This window comes from Peromyscus maniculatus, chromosome 21 (assembly GCF_049852395.1).
Source record: "Peromyscus maniculatus bairdii isolate BWxNUB_F1_BW_parent chromosome 21, HU_Pman_BW_mat_3.1, whole genome shotgun sequence".
Lineage (NCBI taxonomy): Eukaryota > Metazoa > Chordata > Mammalia > Rodentia > Cricetidae > Peromyscus > Peromyscus maniculatus.
In genome coordinates, this window is record NC_134872.1 from 748,187 (window position 1) to 766,434 (window position 18,248).

General features: G+C 44.8%; 2 protein-coding genes across 2 annotated transcripts; both read left to right on the top strand.

Annotated features, from left to right (window-relative positions):
- The first annotated feature begins 1,094 nt into the window (after nt 1–1,094).
- Nucleotides 1,095–2,033, top strand: Or10c1 (olfactory receptor family 10 subfamily C member 1). The gene has a single exon (XM_006998338.1). It carries the CDS (start codon nt 1,095–1,097, stop codon nt 2,031–2,033), a length of 939 nt encoding a protein of 312 aa, XP_006998400.1.
- Nucleotides 2,034–11,564: 9,531 nt separating this feature from the next.
- Nucleotides 11,565–15,869, top strand: Or2i1 (olfactory receptor family 2 subfamily I member 1). Its single transcript, XM_015991206.2, has 2 exons — nt 11,565–11,570; nt 14,838–15,869. The coding sequence occupies exons 1-2, from the start codon at nt 11,565–11,567 to the stop codon at nt 15,867–15,869; spliced, it is 1,038 nt and encodes a 345-aa protein (XP_015846692.2).
- The last annotated feature ends 2,379 nt before the right edge of the window (nt 15,870–18,248 follow it).

The following is an 18,248-nucleotide window of genomic DNA, read 5'->3' on the forward strand; positions in this document are numbered from 1 at the left end:
GTCTATATTTTTATTATATGTAGTCACTTTCAGTGTTATTTGTAATGATGTTTGTATATGTACATAATATATGATACATTTGTGACTTTGAATGAATCTGGCTTCTGAGGTTATTAGTTTACACTTCTGTGCTTAGATTTAGAAGTGTACCATGTTAGTGTATGCATCCGTGAGGTTTGTGTACAAAATCTGGGGAGTTTTATATGTATTGTGATATAAAAGCATGAGTCTGAGAGCACCAAGCTGCAAAGATGGGCAACTGGAGAAGGCTTTGTATTCCACTACATTTTTATTACAGAGATCTTCACTCCTCTGACTAGATAATAGCTTTATTTCCTGCAGCTGCCTCAAAGAGATGATTTTGAGTCTTCTCTACAAATGAGAGACTGTGAACTCTGAGGTAAGATGATAGCAAATAAAGAGAGGCTAATGGAAGGGGGAAAGAATGGATCAGAGAAGAGACACATTGAGAGCGAAAAAAGAAAGAAATGTATTGGAGAAGAAAAGATAAAGGATTTAGAGGAGGAACAGGACAGGAAATACCCATGACTTGGAATAGAATTTTCCCCCGCTCTGAATGTGAATCAAATTCGGGTTCATCTGGGGAGGAAATGTCCACCCCAGCAAGGATGGGAAATGGAGAAGCATGAAAACGCTGGATGCGGTGGCTACTTACTGTAATTCCATTGCTCACGCCAGTGCACACGAAGCTGATGCAGGAGGATCTAAGTGAATTGGAGACCAGTTTAGAATACAGTGAATTCTAGGCCATTCTGGGATATAATTGAAACCTAAAACAAAAGGAAGAGTGCGAGAGAAGGCAGAACAATCCGGAGTCAGAGCAGAAGAATCTAAATTCAGTGTGTACTTCTGACCGTGGGGACAGCGCAGAGATCAGAGACAAATGTCCACCCAGAGCGTTCTTAGGGTGGCCAGGGTGTAACATGGGCCTGTGCGTGAACATCTCAGTTCAAAGGCCCTGATAGCTTAAGAAAATAGGAGTCCCCGGGCAGAGAGGTCATCTCTGCCCTCTTCGAAGCACACACAGTGGTGGCTCTTCCCGGCCCCTCCTTCCTGGCCAAAAACTGTGGCAGATGGACACCAACACCTCCCTGGTGACTGAGTTCGTGCTGGTGGGCTTCTCACGTCTGGCCCACCTGCAGGGCCTCCTCTTCTCCCTCTTCCTGGCGGTCTACCTGCTCACGGTGGCAGGCAATCTCCTCATCGTGGCGCTAGTCTCCACAGACGCAGCGCTGCAGTCCCCCATGTACTTCTTCCTCCGCATCCTCTCCGCCCTGGAGATCTGCTACACGTCGGTCACCGTCCCCTTGCTGCTGCACCATCTGCTCACTGGCCGGCGCCACATCTCGCGCTCCGGCTGCGCTCTGCAGATGTTCTTTTTCCTCTTCTTTGGTGCCACCGAGTGCTGCCTGCTGGCGGCCATGGCCTATGACCGCTACGCTGCTATCTGCGAGCCCCTGCGCTACCAAATGCTGCTCAGCCGGCGGGTGTGTGTGCAGCTCGCCGGCGCCGCGTGGACCTGCGGGGCTCTTGTGGGGCTGGGGCACACCTCCTTCATCTTCTCCTTGCCCTTCTGTGGCCCCAACGCTGTCCCTCACTTCTTCTGTGAGATCCAGCCGGTGCTGCAGTTGGTATGTGGGGACACCTCGCTCAATGAGCTGCAGATTATCCTGGCTGCCGCCCTTATCATCCTGTGCCCCTTTGGCCTCATCCTTAGTTCCTATGGGAGGATCCTGGCCACTATCTTCCGCATCCCATCAGCTGCTGGTCGCCGAAAGGCCTTCTCCACCTGTTCCTCCCACCTGGTAGTGGTATCTCTCTTCTACGGTACTGCCATCTTTATCTATATCCGTCCTAAGGCCAGCTACGACCCAGCCACGGACCCCCTGCTGTCTCTCTTCTATGCTGTGATCACCCCCATCCTCAACCCTGTCATCTACAGCCTGAGGAATGCGGATGTCAAGGCTGCGCTGAAAAGAAGCATCCAGAAAATGGGGCCCTCGGAGATTTGACAAAGGGTGCAAGACTCCTGAACAGAACTCCAGGTTGCAAATTACCAGGGATCAATGGAGAGGAGACCTGGTACATAGACCTACCTTTTTAAGAGCTATTGATTTCCCCAACGCCCACTGCTCTATTCAGACTCCTGTTGCAAAGGCTTGGTTTTTACAAGGAGAACAATTTAACTAAGAACAAAGTTGCACAATATCAACTTCCTCGCCCCACCACACACACACACACACACACACCAGACTATGGAGGTAATAAAGTTTTCACCTGCAGAGCAATGGTCCTGGAAGTTATCTGGCATTCAGACATGGTAGGAAAGGCCTTTTTTCTTGAGTTAGTAGGCTAGCACACATAAGCATATCCAGAAAAAAAAAAAAATCTATCCCTAGTAAAGCTCTTAAAAAGTGAAAGAAGATCTGAAAAGAATCACAGAAGTTAGATCTTATGGACATTAATACACCACAGTGGTTGAAAGAATTGATGTTAAAACACACTTGAATTCATATATTTTATGTTTGCTTTTTGAGACAGAGTCTGATAGCGCTCTGACCGGTCTCAAACTCATTATGTAGCCCAACCTGGCCTTAAACACCTGATTCTCCTGCCTCTACCTCCCAAGTGTTGAGATTGCAGGTGTGTACCACCACACCTGGCTTGAATTCAAATCCTGGTTTTTCCAACTAATTAGCTGTGTGATCATAAACAAATGATATAATCTCTCTGCACTTTAAACTCTTTATCCATAAAGCTAAGATGACAAGTAAGTCAATTTCTCTGGAAGTTTGTGAGAACCCATGCTACATGGGTATCTCTACAAATATTTTTAATACTAAATCAAACCGATTGGCACAGAGAGTAATGTCCATCTGACAGTGTGTGCAGGGGAAGAGGGTATTTCTACATCAATGGGGTTGGTGTTAGGGAAACCCAAAGGAAGGTGGAGAAAGATGCCACACAACAAGTCTGCAGAAAAATGCCCCCATCAGTAAGACAAGCCAAAAAACATCCAGGACACTAAAGATGAATAGAGTATCCATGAAGTATAGGAGTTTGTGGAAAGCAGAGCAAATTAATGAGAAGTTCTGGTGATGCAACTCTACCACCCCAGGGCTTGGGAGACTGAGGCAGGAGGACTATTGCAAGTTCCAGGCCAGTCTAGGCTATAGAGTAAAACCCTATCTCAAAAAATAAGAGTCTCCCAGAGGATCAAGAGGACACATTAGTTAAGAATTCACTAATGATTAAAATGCATAAGGGATGGTGTGTGTGTGTGTGTGTGTGTGTGTGTGTGTGTGTGTGTGTGTGTGTGAGAGAGAGAGAGAGAGAGAGAGAGTAATCAGAATTCATTATATACAGGAATGAAATTTTCAAAGAATAAATTTAATTTTAAAAAATAAAATGTAAAGTGAAAAATAAAATCCACATTTTATTATCTCCAACACTTAAAACTTCACCAGCACTTCTTCGTTATCTTCTATGTGCTTGTTGTTCTCTTGACACTGTGGTGAAAACTGAGTGAACACAGGTGATGATTCTGTCCAGACAGACATTGTTTGGAGAGAAAATGCTGGTTCCCATGAAACTGTCATCCAACAATGTGAATTTAGGAAATGTGACACTCCTTGAATCCTATCACTCAGGAGGCAGAGATCTGTCTGGATCTCTGTGAGTTCAAAGCCACACTGGGCTACAAGAGATTGATCCATCATAGGAGAGAAACAGCCAGGCAGTAGTGACGCACGCCTTTAACCCCAGGAAGTAATATGGCAGGGCAGAGAAAGGTATATATGGCATGAGAAAACAGGAACTCACTCTCTTTAGACTGAGGATTTTGTAGAGGTAAAAACTAGTGTCTGGCTGGTCTGCTTCTCTGATCTTTCAGCTTTCACCCTGATATCTGACTCTGAGTTTTTTATTAAAATGCCATCTAAGATTCAAACAACAGGTTTCCCCATGCCCCACTACAGAATTTCCCTTCCACTCTTCCCTGCAATCCTTATTCCCAAACAACCTTTCATCTGCATTTCATCATTACAGATCACTTTGCCTTTTCTTGAGTTTTACATGAATGGACTTTTGGTCTATTTTAATACAATATAACTGTTTTGAGATTCATCCATGCTATAGCGTATAACAGCCCATTCATATTCATATTCATTTCTGAGTAGTGTCCCATCATGTAAGACCTCAGTTTATTCCCCCACCTGCTGATGAAATGCTGGGTGTTTCCACTTTTTACTTCTACATATGAAGTATTTGTGGGCATTTGTAAGTATGTGTGTACTCATTGCAGTGATGTATCCAGTTGCATATGCGCAGATGTACAATAGACATACCACGTGAAAACAGGACTTGGTTTTGAACAGGGAAAGCCCTGGTTAAGGGTTGAGACTGGGTACTGGAAAGATGGCTTAGCAGGTGAGAGCACTTGTCACCAAGCACGAAGACCTGATTTTAATCCCCAGAAACCGCAGGTAGAACCAACTCCCATAAGCTGTCTTCTGACTTCAATATGTGTGCCATGGTGCGTGAATACAAGTATGCCCGCAAAAAATGCACACACATGCAAACATAATTGCTGTGGGTATTGTTCTGTGTAAATAAAACACTGATTGGCCAGTGTTTTATTTCTTCCTGATTGGCAGGAAGTATAGGCAGGACAAGGAGAGAGGAGAATTCTGGGAAGTGGAAGGCTGAATGGGAGAGACACTGCCAGCTGCTGCCATGACAAGCAGCATGTGAAGATGCCGGTAAGCCATGAGCCACGTGGCAAGGTATAGATTTATAGAAATGGATTAATATAAGATATAAGAACAGTTAGCAGGAAGCCTGCCATGGCCATACAGTTTGTAAGCAATATAAGTCTCTGTGTGTTTACTTGGTTGGGTCTGAGCTGCTGTGGAACTGGTGGGTTAGAGAGATTTGTCCTGACTGTGGGCCAGGCAGGACCAGAAAAACTCTAGCTACACATAATAAATAAGTTTTTAAAGTTAAGACTGAAGATTTGGAGCCAATTACAATAACTCAAATTTGTAATCTCAGTATTCAGAATACTGAAGCAGGAGGATTGTCTTTAATACCAGGCCAGCTTAAGCTGTATGAAATCCTGTCTCTGAAAAAAAAAAAATGATAAAGGACTGAAACCCTAGATTATGAGCTTCACTGCTACAAAATTGCCAATGACCTAGAGCAAACACAACCTGTTACCTTTCTGGTTTTCAGTTTCATGACAAAGAGAAGTCTGAATTAAATGTGCTGTGCTAAGCTAGGAATCTACTGCTCTGTGCTTATCTCCCTTGAGGATCCTCTACTTTCTGTAGCTGGCTCTCTTACAAAGAACAAAATCAGAAAGTGTGGTGAATGCCCTTTCCCCACCATCACTGCCACAGGACCTTGAACCAAAAGATCAGTCCTGCGCCAAATTTAAGTATGCCCACTTGATTCCATAGTCAACACCAGTCATAATAGGTAACACAGTTCCAAATTCATTAATTCTGACCCTAGACAGGAAAGAAGGCCAGAAGAAAGGTTTCTGTCTCTTGTGTTCATACAGACTTTCAGCAGACAATAGACAAGTTTAGACACAGGGAGATGCTGTCCACCAAATTGAAGAGAACAAGACATCAGATGATATCTCTATTCTGAATGCAGTGTTTCCCACCCTACGTCTCTCTCATGTCTGTGAGCCGCACCTGAGCATCCACCCTGGAAACTCCTCTGAGACAGCAGTCTCAGCTCAATGCCTGGGTGCCTCCCCGTCCCCAGTGTAGCTCCTCAGCCTGAGTGCGGTTAGAATGTAGCCTCCTGACATAGGAGGTCTACAAGTTAGGCATGAGCACTAACCCATCTGCTCTGCTGTCTGATCAAGTGAGGAATACCCGTCCCAAAGACTCATGAAAATCCTTCCCTTTGTATCACAGATCGTGTTTTACTTTAAGCTGTTCAGAAGATTCATTGCTTAAACCATTAACTTGGAAGAAAGATCTGGAAAATAAGCATAACAAGAATTTGATCACAGATGGCCCCCCAAAAAATTAATAGCTAGAGGTGAAATGAAAGCAGAAAGGGTTTTTGCAAAGTTAGAACTGAACCAAGTCCATCTGCCCATGCCCCCATTGTACCCAGTACACAGGATAACTGTGGCAGAGAGGCCTCAGGTCCCTTCATTATCCCCCAAGGCTCATTTGAGCTTTACTAATGACCCACAAGGAGGATAGACAGTTTGAATAATTGCCCTGCAGTGAGACAGGTCATCTCTTCAACAGTTTACACATACTCCAACAGTATAATCACCTTTTGCATGGAGCAAAGTGGGAGCCTGTGATAGTTAAATCAATACTATTGACCTGTCAGGATAGCACCAACATCAGCACCAGAGAACTTATACATGAAAATTATCAGATTAATCAAGAAGTCTATGAGTACAACTCATAAAACTCTGACGATTACTGCTCTAAGCTTCAGTTAGCTCAAGAGAATATTGCTGTTTCAGGATTTGAGAGCCAGCCTTCCGGAACTGCAAAAGGTGTTGTTGCATTATTTAGACACATGGTGGCAGCACGCGTCTACTATACTGACATCCAGCGATGCATTCTGTGATGGGTGATCATTGATTGGTTGGTTTGTTTGTTTGTTTGTGATGGTATTTTAAAAGGAGGAGGATTCTGCTCAGAAATTGTTGAACTCTTGCAAATTCAGATAAAAGTTTTTGTAAACAGTAATTTTAAATGCATCCCAAAGACGGCACAACAAAGTGAGTTTGGTGCAAATCAGTCATCTAAGAACAAGCCCTCCCTACCAACCACATGTTTAACAATGGCTCTTCCTCCTTCCAGTGGTTAAGCAAGTCACTGCATTCATAGAACAAACACTATAGCAGGATCCCATTGGACCATGGGAAGAACTGCATTTGCAGCAAGACTGACTCCAGGTAAAAGGCTGAAAGATTGACAATTCACTCAGGCCTTACCACCACCTGAGCTCCCTCCACTGAAACTCATCAAGCTCTGATGAAGAAGGCAAGGCTCTTACCACCCTCTCTTCCACCATCACTCTTTCCTGTTTCTTGTCTGCCTGGGTCCCACAGAAGACAAGAGATGCTTCTGGTTTTGTTTTAATTTTCTGATCACTCAGACGTTTTAAATGAGCAAAACATTCTGTTCCAGGTTGGTATACATAGGAGCTGACATTGATTTCAGGTAAAAAGACAGTTTAATAACATCTAACATCAGCCACCACAATAGAGGTTTGTTCTGAATACCAACCAAAGAAAGTTCTTTACTACAGGTCAACCTCTAGGTTTCTGGAGAGGGTGGGTAATCTAAGGTAATATATGGCTCATATATTATTTTGAGTCACTATGTGCCAGAAGTCAGGGAGGCAGAGAAAATAAGGTACAACTCAAGGCTACCTGGGGTTCATAAAGCAGGGGTAGCAGCACTTGCTGAAGAGGAATGATAAAGAGAAGGAGGCCTGAGGCTGCAGGGAACTGTGACTAGATCACTCCAATATTGCCAAATCTGGTCTCTATTTTCCTTTCAGTTTCTTTTATACACATATAATGTACTTTGAATTCATTCCCTTCCATTATCCTCTCTTATCCACCCCTCTTACCAAATCCTTTTTCTCCTTGTTTCAGGTCTTTTTATTTATTTAATGTATATGAGCATTTTGTCTGCATGTATGTCTGTGCATCACATGCTTGCCTCATGCTTACAGAGGCCAGGAGAAGGTATCAGATCCCCTAGGACTGGAGTTACAGACGGTTGCAAGCCATCATTTGGGTACTGGGAATCAAACGCAGGTCCTCTGGAAGAGCAGCCAGTGCTCCTAACTGCTGAGCTGTCTCTCCAGCCCTCGTGTCTTTTTCACATATGCGTCCTTCATCAATCACACTTGATTAAGATCACTTGCATCAACATAGGGAGGGACTTACTACTTGAACAAGGACAACTTACCAGTGGCTACAGCACTATGGAATATGACTTCCCTCCCCTATCAACCATTAACTGCCTATAACTCCTCAGGGTGGGGCAGTGTCTCATGAGCCTCTCCTCCGTTCATCATGGAATGTTAATAGGCCCAGTCTTCTGCAGGTCTTGTTCAAGTAACAACCACAGCTGTGACTTCGGGAGTGAGACAGCCATGTGATGTCCAGAAAAGAAAATTTCACGGAGTTCCTCCCCATTCTCTGGCTCTTGGATTCTATCTATCCCTGCAATGTTTCTGAGCATTAGAGAAAGCAAATCTAGTCTCTCTCAAAGCTGCAGCATCTTACAATGTCAGGCCCATGATCTAGTACCAAATCTCATCACCTCCCACCCACAGAAAGGGCAAAGTACAAACAGAATTAAATCTCCATGCCCTTTATCACGGGTGTCCACAATATCCAGGATTCTTAACTGAAAGTTGAAGGTTTGGTATTTGACAGAAAACAAGCTTCCTGTGCTGAGTCATCATTAGGGCCCTGTCTACATTCTTAATCATAGATTTTTATCATCCTCTGTACTAATGGTTAGACCGCAGATATGTTTCCTATCACTTTTACCTGCTTTCTCTCTCCTTACTATCTAACTCATCCACAAGTTCCAAGGTTTTGGATCCCAGGCAAGGCTCTTACCACAGATCTGACTTGTTCTCTTTCCTCAAGGCCTGCCAGTCAGAAATGTTAGCTCAACTGGACAATATGCCTGTCTTATCATTCCCCCCTTATCCACTTTTTTCCTGCCAAATCAGAGGCCAAATGTGGAACATAACATCTACATGTGTTTTTCACATTATAGCTCATATGGGTAGGTTCTTCTTAGACAGACTCGGTTGCTAATCTTAACAACCACAGTAGACCCTAAACAACAGCTGTCATAGCCTGACTGCAATCCTGACCCATATTTGTTACTTTCGGGGATGGTAACTTTGGTGGTTTAAATAAGAATGGCCCCCCATAAGCTCAGATACTTTGGTCTCCAGGTGGTGGAACTACTTGGGAAGGGTCAGGTGGTGTGGCCTTGTTGAAGGTGTGTCACTGAGGGTGGGCTTCAAGGTTTCCAAAGCCCATGCCATTTCCAGTTTCTCCTTCTCTGAGGATATAAGCTCTCAGCTACTGTTCAAGTGCAGTGCCTGCCTGCCTGCCTCCATGACCCCTGCCATGATGGTCATGGACTCTAATGCTCTGGGACTGAGAGCCATCGAAAAAATCTTTTTTTTTTAAAATGTTACCTTGGTCATGGTGTTTTATCACAGCAATATAAAAGTAACTAAGACAGTAACATTTTCTCTAGTCCATTAACTATTTGAGGGGAATCCTTGTACACGTGGTATGTCCCGTCATCAAAAAGCATAACATATTATACTGTACAGAATAAAATGACAACTTTGAGTTCCCCTCAAGAATGTTCCACCCTTGGATGGATCAATGTCAGTTGCATGTCTTACCATAGTAGAAACCATGCAACTATTCCTCTAAAACTCATGTTTTGTTTTGTTTGTTTGTTTTTTCTAATCCTCCTTATTTGGGCAATAATTTGTTCCATAGTTTTCGTTAGATGTTCTATTTTGTTCACCCCAGATAGAAAGGGTAACAACAGTTCAATGAAGTTTAGTGAAGCAATGACTCTTGCTGGGGTTATTTACAGGGCTATAAGTGACTCTGGCATCACAGAAAAACCCACCCCAGCATGGGTTAAGGACTGGCAGAAGTTCCCTGTACACCTTGCAGATAGATGCATCATCAAGGAGTCTCTTGTCCTCCATCAATTACTTACTGCCCATATATTCTCCAGATGTGGCTGATGCTAAGTTTCATGAGCCTTGTAAGTCTCTCTGTACCCTCCATAAGGGGATGGTCCAATCTTGGAAAAAAAAGACATCTACACTGCATATAGGCACACATACATACACATACACACACACACACACACACACACACACACACACACACACACACACATTGTCAGATGACTTTTGCCCCTGCCCTTAAAAGTCGGTTGTCAGGATAAAGTGAAACCTCTTAGCCTGTCTGTGGGTTTTTCTCCAGCCACTATCAACCAAAAAAGCATAGGTAATGAATCAAGTTAGAGTGTAATTTAAAGATGGCAGTAACTTAACCAAGAGGATATTAAAAGGTGAAAATATTGCTTAGAGTTTACAAAGAAGTAATTATCGTGTTTAAACTTTTTATTGCATTTGTTTATTAGTATGTGGTAGTGAGGTATGGGCGCATGTGTGTGCAATAGCTCACATGCGGATGTGGAGGACAAGTCTCAGGAGTCAACTCTCTCCTCCCACCATGCCAGTTTTGGGTATGGGATTCAGATTGTCAGGGTGGTGGCAAGCACCTTTACCAATGAGCCGTTTCACCAGCCCCAAAGAAGTAGTTATAATGGCAGAAGGCAATCTGGGCTGGATAGAGAGAGACTTGAAGACATGAGGTAGATGAGAAACTGCAGTGAATTTCCAGATCGCTGAAGAAGGAAATGGAAGGGGACAAGTCTTTAATTTTGTGGATAATTATTCACCAAGATTTACAAGAAAAGTAAAGAGTGGACCAACACAACATATTCAAGAATAAAGAGGAGCTGAAGGGATGGAGGGGTTAACAGAAACCACAAGTGGTAGCAGTGTCCAGCTGAGGTTGAGATTGATGTGAAGAAACATGCCAGTAATCCCAGCACTCAGCAGCTTGGACTATATATTAAAATGCTGTTCCTTTTTCAAAATTAAAAAAAAAAAACTTAAGATGACTTAAATCTGCAGTATCCCTGTTAGATTAAGGCTGCTTTACAGACATGACAGAGATTTGCTGAGGGTTAGCAGGTCAGTCAATGAATGAGTAGAGTGGAAATAACAAGAAGAGGAAATTATGTTGCCTCCAGCCTCCATAGCCTACCAGAGACACAGTACCCTGAAGGGATAGTCTCTCCAGGATTCCTCCTCCATCACCTTGGGGAATGCCTCTCTGGACACCTCCATGGAAAATGCTAATTATGGGAGTGGGACACAGATTCCCCAGCGCTCTGTCCCCTCTTCAAGGAGCAGGGAAAGTAGATTCTTGTTTCTTCTCTAGTGAAAAAAAGGTGTCAGTATCCTTCATTTCTCTCTCTCTCTCTCTCTCTCTCTCTCTCTCTCTCTCTCTCTCTCTCTCTCATTAGACTTCAAAAGAATATTTTTGGTGCAATCGCCAGCTAAGGTTAATTAGCTACTACCACAAGAATAAAGCGGTTGACCTGTTTGTGCTCCTTACAGGACTCTCCAGTAACAGCCCTGACTTGTGCCTCTGTGTCTCAATTCCACAAACTGGGGCATCTTTTTTTCAAACCATTGATTTATTCCTCTGCTGAACAGGATGGCACCCACCCCTTATCTTCATCCTGGAGCACCTGGCTCTGATCTCAGGTATTCTTTCCAGGAACCAATACACTCAAATATTTGGGTCTTTTGCTAATCTTGACCTCTGTCACTTCAAACAGAGGGAATCCAGAACACAAGCAAGACACCAACATAAATTCAAGGTCTAAAAGCAGAGCCAGAGGTTAGACATGAAGGTAAGTTTGTTACATTGCTCTAAGAATAAATGGTTTTTCAACTAGGGTCACAGTCTAGAAAGTCAAAGAAGCTTTAAAGACATGTTATACTATTTACAACAGATTTGCCTTCTGAAAAATCATCAGTGGAGTGTGTGTGTGTGTGTGTGTGTGTGTGTGTGTGTGTGTTGCAACTGTGTTCTTGGGGATTTGTGCAAAACATAAAGATGGTCTGTGAAATTTTATTAGTGGGTACCTGTTTTCATGCAGTGGCATGTCTGAAGGTAAAGATTTTAGGACTTACCTAGCTATGATGGTACATGGTTATGAAATCACAGTACTGAAGAATTTGATTTTTTGTAATTCAACACCTCTAGCCACTACTATGTCACAAAGTTAAATGTCATGTCTTATATTTTATCCATGTTCAGTCCAGCCCCAATGCGGTAAAGTTGTCTAGAAATAAAGATCAAGCTTTGCATGTCCTTTTGGCTTCCACAGTCTGGCATAATACAGCCTGTAAAGCTGAAGACCTTGGAGTTAGTGAGGTTTAAGTTAAAATCTTATAAATCTTTACAAACATGTGACTGTGGACACTTTAATTTTGATCCCTCCCTACCCTGCTCTGCCTAATTCCTAATCAAGGAAATATTAAAGTTAATATATGAAAGGAAAATGGATTTTTACATCCATTTTCCATCATTTTACATTTACATTTTACATCATTCTGTCAGCACTCATTTCCTGGAGCAAGAGTGATCCAGAAACAGACACCTGTAATCTCAGTACTCAGGAGGCAGAAGCAGGACAGTTCTGAGTTAGGCTACATAGTGAGACTTTGTCTTAACAAACAAAACTATTTCCAAGGCCAGGGATATATATTCAACACACATGAAGCCCTAGGTTCAATTTCCAGCACTAACAATTATCAAACAATGAAAACAAAAATTTATATGCTTGTAAATGATATGAATGATAACAGTTAACACTCACCCACTGTGTGCCAGGTACTGTTCAAAGCACTCTGTGTGTTTAACTCCTGTTACACACTTATGTTTGAGGGGCACAGGGGCTAAGTTCATGCCCACAGTTATCATCCAGGAAGTAGCAGAATAAAGACCCAAACCTAAGGAGTCTGGGTCCTAAATCTTGTTCTTATTCACATTAAGCTTACTCTTCCTGGTAAGGAAAAGCAAAATGTTTTATTGGGAGAGGGATTACTTCCTAGAAAACAATATAAAAGATTGTGATTGATAGAAGCATCAGCATCAATTGGCAATGGAGAATGCATGCCACATCATATATGTGAAGGCCAGAGGACAACTTGAAGAAGTCAGTTCTCTTCCACTATTTGGGTCTCAGGGATGAAACTCAGCCCATCAGACAGCAAGTGCCTCTACCTGGTGAGCCATCTTTCCAGCCAAGAGGAGTGTGACTTTTTAAAATTAAAAGCAGTGAGTGTGTTTACATATGATATTATGTCAGGAAACATGCATAGAAAGATTTCTATGTAAATTTTATACATTCCGTCCACTATGATGGTTTCCACACCCACCAAATATTGGATTCAGTACCAGTACTAGAGCCTTGAAAATGAGGTTCTCTTTGTTTTTTGCATTTCCTTTGGGGGGGGGGTGATTTTGAGACAGGGTTTCTCTGTGTATCCCTGGCTTTCCTGGAACTCACTCTGTAGACCAGGCTAGTCTCGAACTCACAGAAAACCACCTGCCTCTGCCTCCCGAGTGCTGGGATCAAAGGCGTGCACCACCACCACTTGGTTCTTGCATTTCTTTTAAATTTGTTTGAGAAATGATTGACAGGAAAGCCCAGGATAGACCCAAGAAATCATCCACTTCAAACTCCCCCATTTACACAAGACAAAATTGAGGCAGAATGGCACATGAAGTGAATTCTATATCTCAAATAACCAACTAGAGGCAGCTGTGCTTACAGGAGTAAGGTCTTCTCATTTCTGCTCTGACAGGAAGTGTTCCTTCCCCCACCAAGCTAGTCTGTGGTGATCCCGAGCACCACATCTACAGCAGGAGGCCCTGTGCTCTATAAGTAGCCTCCACAGGTTAGACAACAATATAATGGATTAAAAAACAAACTAGCTCAGTACTAAGTATGCCCTTAGCTTGTACAAGGCCCCAGGTTCAATCTTCAATCCAAAGGGGGAAAAACTGAAGCACAATAAACTTTTAAGGAGTTTATTCGAGCAAACAATTGTTCCTGAGTCAGGTGGAAGTGATTCAGTGAGCCACGGGGGGGGGGGGGGGGGGGGGACAAAGGGAACATTTTTTTTTAATGGGATAAACATAGAAGTAAAACAAAGAAACATTTGCTTGGAGGCTGGACATGGTGGCACATGATTGTAACCCCAGCACTCTGATGGTGAGCACAAGAGGGTCAGGAGTTCAAGATCATCCTCTTGCACAAATAGAACTGAAGGCCAACCTTCCTGAGACCCTGTTGAAAGGAAGTGAAGGATGGAAGGAGGGGGCAGGCAGGGAGGAAAGAAGAGAGGGAGGGAGGAGGATCAAGAAGAAGAAAACATTTGATGGCTACAGTCATCATATTTGGTCTATTCCAGTGAAAAGTTTACAGATACATATATTTGCAGGCTGCTCCTTACTGGCTGAGATTACATTCTGTTTTTATATAATATAGGCATTTACAAGAAGCACTTCCACTTTGGTTTGCACATAGAGCAGAGTTAGGGTCACCTGTGAAACGTGACTGGCTTTCCTGCTCAGGGTTCTCCTAGCTTCAACTGTAACTTTTGCATAAACCAAAAACAGTGGCAATGCTGCTCCATCTAGTCTCACTCAGCCTGGACTTTTAGACAATGCACACTTTTAAGGAAAATGGGGGAAGAAGGCTCAGAGTGGAGTGTGTCCTGTATCTTTATAGCTGCTCCTGGTAGAGACACTGAATTTCTTCTTTAATTCCTGGAAGTGCAGCCAGAGCCAGGGAGACAGACCTGATAAGCCATGGACTCAGGACAACATGATTTTCTAAATCCTCAACTGGCTCATCTGTTAAAGAGAGACATTGTCTCCCTTGAAGGAGCTTGTGAACGAATACTGGCATGTGGCTATGTAATGAAACTAAAATTTGGGTACAGGCTTTCCTTTCTTGCCCAGTTTATCCCACATTGGGGATTCTTGCTTATCATGGATAGCGATAAGATAGGGTCTCACTGCATTGCTCTGGCTGACCTGGAACTCACTATGTAGACCAGGCTGGCCTCGAACTCACCACGATTTCCGGCCTCTGCCTCCCGAGCGCAAGGCCTGCACCACCAAGCCCGCTAGCATTAAATATCTTTGTCTTATCCTTCTGAACCTTGTTGGAGTTTCCCCTCAGGCTAATCACAGCTCAGCGGAGCGCTTCCTACTGCTGGGTTTCACCGACTGGCCATCGCTGCAACCGGTCCTCTTTGCGGTGGTCCTTCTCTGCTACCTACTAACGCTAACCGGCAACGCGGCGTTGGTGCTGTTGGCCATTCGCGATCCGCGCCTGCACACACCCATGTACTACTTCCTCTGCCACTTGGCCCTGGTGGATGTGGGCTTCACCACCAGTGTGGTGCCGCCTCTGCTGGCCAGCCTGTGCGGCCCGGTGCTGCAGCTACCGCGCGGCGGATGCATGGCACAGCTGTGCGCCTCTCTGGCCCTGGGCTCGGCCGAGTGCGTGCTGCTGGCGGTTATGGCGCTGGACCGCGCGGCTGCAGTATGCCGCCCGCTGCGCTACGCCGCACTCGCCTCACCGCGCTTGTGCTGCGCTCTGGCCAGCGCCTCCTGGCTGGGCGGCCTGGCCAACTCCGCTGCGCAGACCGCCCTGTTGGCCGCGCGTCCGCTGTGCGCGGCCCGCCGTCTGGACCACTTCATCTGCGAACTGCCCGCGCTGCTGCAGCTAGCCTGCCGCGGCGGCCGCAGCGCCACCGAGCGCCAGATGTTCGCCGCGCGGGTGGTCATCCTGTTGGTGCCTTCTGCGGTCATCCTGGTCTCCTACACCGCCGTGGGCCGCGCGGTCTGGGGTATGCGCTCCCGCGCGGGCCGGCGGAAAGCAGCGAGCACGTGTGGCTCTCACCTGACCGCGGTCTGCCTATTCTATGGGTCCGCCACCTACACCTACCTGCAACCCACACATAGTTACAACCAGGGCCGCGGCAAGTACGTCTCGCTCTTCTATACGGTGGTCACACCCGCGCTCAATCCCCTTATCTACACACTGCGCAACAAGGAAGTGAAGGGGGCGGCGCTGAGGTTCTTGCGAAGTCTGGGGAGGGGGCAGGTCAGACAGAGAGTGGACTAAGAAGGGCGCAGGGTCCCGGAACTAGGCTGCCCATATTATTTGTCTTTGCATGACATCTGCAAGTTTTGTCCTCAAGGAGTCCAGGGTTAGTAAAAGGAAGATCCCTTTCTCTCACCGGGTAGGGTTTGGATTCTTGAGGGGAAATCCCCAAAATATATAAACATACATATATGGTGAACGGGTAAATGGCTCTTGAGACTTTTTTTTTTATGTTTTATTCATCCTATTTTTTTTCCTTTTATTTTATTTTACAATACCATTCAGTTCTACATATCAGCCACGGATTCCCTTGTTCTCCCCCTCCTGCCCCCCTTCCCTTCCCCCCCCCCCAACCCACCCTCCATTCCCACCTCCTCCAGGGCAAAGCCTCCCCCGAGGACTGAGATCAACCTGGTAGACTCAGTCCAGGCAGGTCCAGTCCCCTCCTCCCAGACTGAGCCAAGAGTCCCTGCACAAGCCCCAGGTTTCAAACAGCTAATTCATGCAATGAGGCCAGGACCTGGTACCACTGCCTAGATGCCTCCCAAACAGATGAAGCCAATCAACTGTCTCACCTATTCAGAGGGCCTGATCCAGCTGGGGGCCCCTCAGCCTTTGGTTCATAGTTCATGTGTTTCCATTCGTTTGGATATTTGTCTCTGTGCTTTATCCAACCTTGGTTTCAACAATTCTTGCTCATATAAACCCTCCTCTTTCTCGCTAATTATACTCCCAGAGCTCCACCCCGGGGCCTAGCCGTGGATCTCTGCATCCAGATTCCTCAGTCCTTGGATGGGGTTTCTGGCAACGACTATTAGGGTGTTTGGCCATCCCATCACCAGAGTAGGTCAGTTCCCGCTGTCTCTCGACCATTGCCAGCTGTCTATTGTGGGGGTATCTTTGTGGATTTCTGTGGGCCTCTCTAGCACTTTGTTTCTTCCTTTTCTCATGTGGTCTTCATTTACCATGGTCTCCTATTCCTTGTTCTCCCTCTCTGTTCTTGATCCAGCTGGGATCTCCCGGTCCCACAGGCTCTCTTTCCCTCAACCCTCGCCCTTCATTACTCCCACTCATGTCCAGGTTGTTCATGTAGATCTCAGCCATTTCTCTGTCATTGGGTGATCCTTGTGTCTTTCTTGGGGTCCTGTTTTCCAGGTAGCCTCCCTGGTGATGTGAGTAGCAGTCCAGTCATCCTTGTTCCACCTCTAGTATCCTTCTATGAGTGAGTACATACCATATTTGTCTTTCTGAGTCTGGGTTACCTCACTCAGGATGATTTCTTTCTAGATCCATCCATTTGCCTGCAAACCTCATGATGTCATTGTTTTTCTCTGCTGAGTAGTATTCCATTGTGTATATGTGCCACAATTTATTTATCCATTCTTCAGTTGAAGAGCATCTAGGTTGTTTCCAGGTTTGGGCTATTACAAACAATGCTGATATGAACATAGCTGAGCAAGTGCTGGAGGGAAGCATGATGGAGGAGGGGGCCATCCTCATCCTCAAGAGACTTTGTAACCACCCTTGAATCCACATGGAGATAAAATGATGAGCCCCATGGTGCTGACCTTTGGTTTTCCCCAGGCTTACAAAAGATCATAAAAACATTTTATGGCCTCAGCCATCAGGTGGAGTCCCTCGAGTTAAAAGAAGGCCATGTCCCTACTTTACATAAATAGCTTCCAGAAACAGGACATGTTTTCTCTTCTTGGAGAGCCAGCCCAGCTAATACAGAACTAGCCGGGTGACCAGTGCTCACTACAGAACACTGGATACATAAGACTACAAGGAAAACCTGCAATATAGGAAATTGTGCCAGGCCTGGTTAAGCTGGGAATCCCATCTGCAAGATATGGCTTTTGAACTAGTTTTAAAGAAGAGAAGGAACCAGCATTGGTAAGGATGAAGGCAGCCATGGTCAGGCTGTGAGAAAAGCCTGCCTGTGACTAGAAGTGAGGCAGAGGAGCAAATAGAAGGAAGGTGGAGAAAGGTATCCGGTGGCAAAGGAAGCTCTATCAGCCAGAAGAACCCAGAAGTTAACCCCTTCCCTTCCTTGCCCAAGATGAACATTTTGTTAGGTGTTAGACACAGTAGAAGGAAAAGGTACTAGATTTTATTTCATACCAAATATCTTTAAGAAGAGAGGATGATTGAATGAATTTCTAAATCATTTATTAGATTGTGAACCTTTGGGGGTTAAAAAAATCATAACACATTACTTCTCTATTCTCTATAAGTAGAACCCAATTTGGTTCAACAATTACTCATTGGTCCACCTCCCCCTGCCTCCCAAGTCCTGAAATTAAAAGTGTGCACCACCACAGCTGACTAATGTTTCTGTTTCTGCTCTCCGTAACAATCCTGCCACATAATGAACTATGTCAGAAACAAGAAATCACA

Coding starts and splice junctions, on each gene's coding strand:
- Or10c1 (XM_006998338.1), top strand. CDS start 1,095: ATGGACACCAACACCTCCCTGGTGACTGAGTTCGTGCTGGTGGGCTTC.